Below are 8,053 nucleotides of genomic sequence, written 5' to 3' on the forward strand. Positions count from 1 at the left end.
ACAACAAATAGCCTAAATCATTTAGATAATTCATAACTGTTATAGTGATATTTCTGCCACTTTCCCACAACTGAGAGAGATAATCACCGGGATTTTCAAAGTAAACACACGGTGTTTGAGACTGAGCCGCTGCTGGTCTCCAACCAAACACTGTTTAAACCTGTTGACCTGCCAGGAACGTAGTTAGCTGTGAACGTCAGGACATAGCCAATGCTAACAATGCTATTTTGTTTGCAGGTAAAGTTGCAAGCTGTTGTAGCTGAACAGCTGTTGTAACGTTATGCTAACGTTACTCGTTTGTTATTATCAGCTGTTTTGCACGTCATTTTAATATTTGTCCATCTAAGTCTGTGTGAAATGCCTGCAAGTGTGCCAGAAGTGAGCTAGCTGGACCCTGCTCAGTCATATAGGTAAGTGAGGCTTAGGGCCTTCAGTGAAGTTAGTTTTAAGTTGGATATTCGACATTCGCAGCCACTCCAACATTTCAAGTGCACCCGTATTACAGACTTTACAGTAAACACACGGAGAAGACGGCTACAGCGTGTACCGACTTCCTGTTTTCAAAATAAAAATGTGGGATATTTAAAGCAGAGATACTGTGTTTAAAGCTATTGAGAAGCTATTGAGCTAAGATGCTAATATTTACATATAAAAATGAATAAAAATTATGAACAGATGTAAAATGTAAAAACAAGAGGTGTATCTCATGCAGCCAGTGTAGTTACATGATCCCACACTGATTTTGAGTCAATTGATCACATGACCTGGGAGCTATTGAGCTAACATGCTAATATTTACACTGACACTCTGACTTTTATGTAAATATAAAGATAGTTTGGTAACAAACAGCAGGACTCGTCCTGCTGTTTGTTACTTAGTGAGTGTACTTTAATTTTCTGTTTGTCTTCAGAGACGAACAGACTGAATGTTACTGAGATGAACCTGAGTGTAATGTAAATGTAATGAACCACCAGGGGGAGCATGAGGACTCACATGTCATGACTGTATGAATGAAGGAACAGGGGGAGAGTGGAAATAAAGCTGAAAAATAAAAGCAGAAGATGAAGTCGGAGCAGAAGGAAACTTCTCAGAATAAAAGTCTAAAAGTGTGAGGTGGAGGAAGGGAGGGCCGACACCGAGGGGAGGCCGGCGTTCACAGTCGGCTGCTTCTTCTGCATTAAGTGTTGCAACAGAGTGAAGGCAGGAAACTGAGATGACACATTCAACGTCTCTACATCACTACACCACAGACCGACACAGACGGAGGAGAGGAGAGGAGGTGAACCTCAGCAGGACGACAGGACAGGCTGAAACTCTTCTAATTGAAGGAGGTCGGACGAGTTAACGAGGAGTAAGAGGAGAAAGAAGAAGACAGAAAGAAAGAAAGAAAGAAAGAAAGGAAGAAAGAAAGGAGGTGGAGGGAGAACAGAAGAGGAGAAAAAGAGGAAGCTTCCAACAAGAAGCGAAACAAAGAGTCAAAAACAACCGAGAGGAGGTGAAGAGGAGCAAAGACAAGGCAAGCAGAGAGGAAGAGGAGGAGGAGGCAGAGAAGAAGAAGAAGAAGAGTGAAACAGAAGACAGTGGACGAGAAGAAGAGGAGAGAGGAGACGAGAGGAGAGAGTCTTTAACCAGAACAGGAAGCACAAAGTCAGAGAGGAGCGTGAGGAGAGGAGGTGAGGGAAGCAACAGGGAGGCAAGACAAGGAAGGAAAGGAGGAGACATTGAGAAAAGTGGACAACAAAGAGGAGGTGAGGGAAAGAGGAGGTGAGGGAAGGAGGTGAGAGGGGGAGGAAAGGAGGAGTGTCATCATGGAGGAGGACATCAGGAAACAAGGGATGCTGTACCTGCAGCAGCAGAGGTTTGGAAAGGTACAGACACACACACACACACACACACACACACACACACACACACACACACCACAGAGCTAATGCTAACACAACATGGATGTGTGTGTAATGTTCCTTCAGTCAACAACAACAAACGTATTAGTATCTTAAGACATTCTAAGTATCAGAAGTAATAGTACTCATGATGATGGTCGAAGTTAAAGCGAGTACAGTACCTGAGTAAATGTACTTAGTTACATCCCACCACTTCTCTATGGATGCTGTCTGGTCCATGTAGACCCTGTGTGGAGTCCCTGTGCTGGACTGTACACACTACAAACACACTGAAAAGAAGTGCACACTTTGTGCACGAGTACCTCAAATTTGTACTTTAGTTAATGTACTTAGTTACTTTCCACAGCTGCCACAAACAGCAGTCACTGTAACTGACTGCAGGATTAGTTCTGACTCTGCTGCTCAGGAAACATTTGATCAGCTTCCACCTGTAGCCTCTGATACAGTGTGTGTGTGTGTGTGTGTGTGTGTGTGTGTGTGTGTGTGTGTGTGTGTGTGTGTGTGTGTGTGTGTAGAGGTGGAAGCGTGTGTGGTGCGTCCTGTACAGAGAAAGTTCCTGTTCGATCTCCAGACTGGAGTTCTTTGAGTGTAAAGATGGAGGAAGTGCTGAGAAGAGTGACAGAAGTCTGCGCAAACATCAAGAAAACAAGAAGGTAATATACAGTTATATACTGTAATATACTGTAATATACAGTTATATACTGTAATATACAGTAATATGCAGTAATATACAGTAATATACTGTAATATACAGTTATATACTGTAATATACTGTAATATACAGTTATATACAGTAATATACTGTAATATACTGTAATATACAGTTATATACAGTAATATACTGTAATATACAGTTATGTACAGTAATATACTGTAATATACAGTTATATACTGTAATATACAGTTATATACAGTAATATACTGGACTCTACTGAACCATGGTCAGCTGTTCTGTGATGTAGTGATCAGAGCCCGCTGGTGTGTCGCAGGTGATCCGTCTCGTGGACTGTATCCGGGTGTCTGAGGTGGACATGGACGGCTGTCCCAGAGACACGGGACCCTTCCTGATCGAGACCACAGAGAAAATCTACGTGTTCGCTGCAGACAGACAACAAGTGGACGACTGGACACACAAACTGTGTGAGATCGCCTTCCCTGTAGGTGCACACACACACACACACACACACACACATACACACACACACACACACACACACACACACACACACCTGCAGTCAGCGTCATAAGTTTAAACTTAGCTTCATGCTAACATCAGTTCTTTCGTTTAATCACCACTGAATTAAAACAGGTTTCAGCTCACAAACTAGCTCTTCCACTGTTAGCTTAGTGTGGTTGTTTATCTAATGTTAGCATGCTAATACCATAGCACTGAAGATAAACAGAGCTAACATGGAGTACAGTCGCCACATCTCTCCTGTCACATGATAGGCTGGAGCTGGTGGGACGAGCTCAGAGGCGTTAGCTAAGTGGGCGGAGCAATAATAATAGTGTCAGTAGGTTTCACTGGATCATGTCACTCATTAATCACTCAGGCACGTGAGGTTGAGGGTGCTGGTACCATGGACCCCATCCGACCACTGAGAACAAAGGTTCACGTGGCTCCAGTTGATGGAATAAATCTAAATATACTTCACTGGCAGTCTGAGAACACATTCGTTGTTGACCTCAGTGTGATGTCACGTGACAGTCATCAGGTCACATGATGAGGTCATGTGGCGGCTGTCAGCTGTGTGGATGAAGGTGTCACCCACAGAAGACAGGTGGGTCAGAGGTCGACCTCAGTGTTGGTCACACGATGATGAGGTGATTAGTGGGAGGTGCTAACAGTGTTTATGAAGGTGTAAACTTCTGACCACAGTTTCACTCTACAGCAGACAAACGGTTACTGAGATTAACAGACTTTACAGAGGCACCATGAACGCAGCGCAGCTCTCCTGTCTGCACGCGGCCGGAGGATCAGCCTTTATCTACCTGGGGTTTGTGTTTGATGGGCCTGGAGTCGGCCTGAGACCGGTTCCCGTCCTGACGCGTTGTTGAGTTGGAGCTGTTCAGAGACGACACTGAGTATCCAGATGTTTCCTCAGCTGTCAAAGATGCTGGATGCTTTTATATTCTGGTCACCGTGAAAACAGTCTGAGACAAGGATGGAGCAGCAGCCAATGAGATTACAGGGTCATCAATCAAACAGTTAAGGAGTTAAAAGGACATGTCTTCAGTTTTTGTGTCTTTGAGGACGTAACAAACCGCAGCTGCCTCTGTGACGACAGCACGAAGAGTTAAAGAGGAAACAGAGTGAACTTCTGTGTTTCTGTCGTCTCGTTCGTCTCCTCCGCGGTCACATGAAGTTGGTTGTTCCTGAAACAGCTCTGATCGTTCTGTCCGTCAGTGAGTCTGCAGATCACACTCAGATAGCTTTGATTGCTGATCACACAGGATCTCTCCACGATAAACGCACATTTAAACTGTTAAACCGGCTGAAACCTGTGTCCTCATGTGAGATGTTGTGTGTGTGGTTATAAATAGCAGGACGATGACAGACAGCTGACAGTCCTGAGTCACTGCTCCACTTCCTCTTTCTCCGCGTGTGACAGGAAATACACAACCAATCAGCCAATCAGAGAGCAGCTTGTGTCTGAAACAGAAAGAAGACAGAGTTTTATTTTGAAGGCCTGGAGAATCACGTAAACTAAAACTCAAAGTCGTGTCACAAACTGTTCGTCTGGTCGAGATCCCGAACACCTCAGACCTCAGAGTTTCCTGTGGATCGATCACAGTGGGAACAACCTGTAACTTCATTTAATCTAAGTGTTTGTCAGAGAAAACAAAAGGTCCTTTCTTCCGTCGGTATTGATCTGTGACTCCAGACGAGATCAATGAACTGATCAGGATTGATCAGATTCTCCTCTGAGTCCACTCTGATCATCAAACCCGTCCAATCAGTGTTCTGACAGTCATGTGACTTCATGTTGAACCTGACACACCTGTGATCAGGGTTATTGATCTGTGTGTGTGTGTGTGTGTGTGTGTGTGTGTAGATGAGCTGGACGGAGCACAGTGTGAAGAGAGGCAGCCTGCAGAGAGGAAACAGAGTGGACGAAGACGAAGGGATGGAGGACAACTCCCTGTACAGTGGCAGAGAGACAGGTACACCTGCCTGCCTGTCTGCCTGCCTGTCTGTCTGTCTGTCTGTCTGCCTGCCTGCCTGCCTGTCTGCCTGTCTGTCTGTCTGTCTGTCTTCAGATGTCTCTCTGTCTCTTGCAGTTTTCAGTTCAACCTTCAGTCACGACTTCCTGTCGCACCTCCAACCAAACCTCACTTCCTCTCTCTCTTTCCACACCGAGGCTAAATTTAGCAGACACACACACACACACACACACACACACACACACACACACACACACACACACACACAGACCAGAAGCTGCACTACATGGCCAGAAGTATGTGGACAGCTGAAGACGTGTGAGAAAGGACCCTGTGACTGTGACACAGACTTCAGTAATGTTCTCATCATTTACTCAAGTAAAAATACTCAGTTACTAGTAAAGGTCCTGCACTCTATATACTACTGTAGTAGTACTGTAGTTCTCAGTGGTCCATGTCCCTGAAATACTAAGTGCTGTATCGATGGTAACTGGACCTGTATCAGTTCTGGACTGACGAAACATCTTCAAGACTCTGAAACAAGTCCAACAGACTACGATACAGCACTGACAAGTACTGTAGTAAGAGTACTGTAGTACAGTAGTACAGTAGTACAATAGTACAGTAGTACAGTAGTACAATAGTACAATAGTACAGTAGTACAGTAGTACAGTAGTACTGTAGTACAGTAGTACAATAGTACAGTAGTACAGTAGTACTATAGTACAGTAGTACAGTAGTACAATAGTACAGTAGTACAGTAGTACTATAGTACTGTAGTACAGTAGTACAGTAGTACTGTAGTACAGTAGTACAGTAGTACAATAGTACAGTAGTACAGTAGTACAATAGTACAGTAGTACAGTAGTACAGTAGTACAATAGTACAGTAGTACAGTAGTACTGTAGTACTGTAGTACAGTAGTACAGTAGTACAGTAGTACTGTAGTACAGTAGTACAGTAGTACAGTAGTACAGTAGTACTGTAGTACAGTAGTACAGTAGTACAATAGTACAGTAGTACAGTAGTACAGTAGTACAATAGTACAGTAGTACAGTAGTACTGTAGTACTGTAGTACAGTAGTACAGTAGTACAGTAGTACTGTAGTACAGTAGTACAGTAGTACAGTAGTACAGTAGTATAAATCAGCTAACATTTGGTCAGTGACCTGAAACACATGAGAGCTAAACAGAAACACTCCTGTTCGTGTGGACTGAACTCTGAGACTGATGTGGTGAAACTTTGAGAGAAACTCAAACCCACAGCCGTCATTGGACAGTCAGAGTCAGTGAGGTCCGGTTCCTCTGAACCCGTTCACCACATGGACTCTGAGCTGGTGTCGGTTTGATGTTACAGTGACTGCAGCTGTAAACAGACAGAACCTGCTGGATGATGATGATGATGATGATGATGATGATGATGATGATGATGATGATGTCTCTGCGTTGGGTTTGATAAAGTTTCCCCAGTGTGAAGCTCTGTGGAAACATCACATGTCTGAGTGCTGCATCTCTACAGACGTGAAGTCCTGAGGTCGGAGTGAAACCCTGTTTTTCCACTGCGGTCCTGATGCTTTAACGGCAGCGTGTCTTCTTGCATACACACACTCAGTGCTAGTGGTCAGTGTGTTGTTGTGTCATGGAAACTTGTGTGTGTGAGTTCCTGCTGTGGTGTGTGTGTGTGTGTGTGTGAGTGTCGGGGTGTTGCAGTGCTGCAGTGGCCGGAGGCTGCAGGGCGACCTCAGCTTTTATCTTGACAGGACAAACTTCCTGTCTCTCAGCAGGAAGTGGCTGTCAACATCATCAGAGCCTAACTGAACACAGAGTGTCTCTGCTGGTCTCCACCTGCTCTGATTGTGTCTTTATATTTAGTCGGTGGTGACGGTTATTTAACGAGGTCAACCAGAGTCTGGCCCTGTTCTTACTGAAGCTCATATACAGACAGGTGGTTAAATCAGATACAGGCGACGTCCTGCAGGACGGCTCAGAGTGACAGACTGACAGTTCAACCGACACTGAGCTGATTAAAGGGTTTATTACAGATATAAACTGACAGAAAACACACCAGACCTCAGTCAAACATCTTTATATTTAAGGATCAAATGTTTGTTTATGTTAAATCAGCTGATACACCTTCATCAGAGCTTTTCAATATTAATATTAATACAGATTAAAGACTCCAGCATCGGTGTCGTTAAAAAACCTTTTCAACATTAAAGGAACAGGATGATTATCAAAGATAACGATTTGTGAAACCGGATCTGAAACTGTGTGTTTCATGTTTGATCAAGTTTGAGTCATGACTCAAAGGGCTCAGTCCCACTTTACAGGCGGACACGTCTAACTGGACAACACATATGCTGATGATGTTGTATTCTCTGTTTGAACAACAAAAGAGACGTTCTTTACTATGAATGCCTTTCAGCTGCAAACTTGACATGTGTCTGGCTCTGTCACTGGATGATGACTCTGGCTACACCCTTGTAGCTGCTTAGCTAAAAGTGTAAGGGTTCACCCGCCCGCTCGACCACACGTCCACACGTAAACAACATCTTTAAAAACAGTTTGGGATCTCGGGGCATCTGGAGACTTTGAAAATGAATTAGTTAATGTCTCTTTTTTAAAAACTTCATTTGTTCCTTTCATCACAGATGACATTCAAACTTTTTTTTTCAAAAATAAAGAAAGATTTAGATTAATGGTAAATACAAGAAAAACAGACAAAAATATAAACGAGCAGAAGCGTTGGTGCAGCCGCACACTGTGAGTTACTGAAGTCACAGGTATAAATAGTCCCTCAGTGTCACAGTGGTAACATTTAATGTTTGACTGAGTTCATGAAGTGAAGCTCCTGAAGCTGCTACTGTTTCCCACATCCTCCAGCACCTGCAGCACACACACACACACACACACACACACACACACACACACACCTGTCTCACTGTGTGTGTGCGTGTGTGTGTGGTTTCCTCTGTCACACATCT

The 8,053-nt window shown here is 43.9% G+C and overlaps 1 protein-coding gene across 1 annotated transcript in view; it reads left to right on the forward strand.

Moving 5' to 3' along the window:
• The first annotated feature begins 1,028 nt into the window (after positions 1 to 1,028).
• The window catches only part of dok2 (docking protein 2), a 12,856-nt gene continuing 5,831 nt past the window's right edge, over positions 1,029 to 8,053 (forward strand). The window contains exons 1-4 of the mRNA XM_084358756.1: positions 1,029 to 1,868; positions 2,420 to 2,557; positions 2,894 to 3,061; positions 4,961 to 5,069. Of these exons, the coding sequence (XP_084214882.1) occupies positions 1,809 to 1,868; positions 2,420 to 2,557; positions 2,894 to 3,061; positions 4,961 to 5,069 (475 nt within the window). The 5' untranslated portion in view covers positions 1,029 to 1,808. The remainder of the gene's footprint in view (positions 1,869 to 2,419; positions 2,558 to 2,893; positions 3,062 to 4,960; positions 5,070 to 8,053) is intronic.

This window comes from Pagrus pagrus (genome assembly GCF_965226575.1).
Source record: "Pagrus pagrus genome assembly, chromosome: 8".
NCBI lineage: Eukaryota > Metazoa > Chordata > Actinopteri > Spariformes > Sparidae > Pagrus > Pagrus pagrus.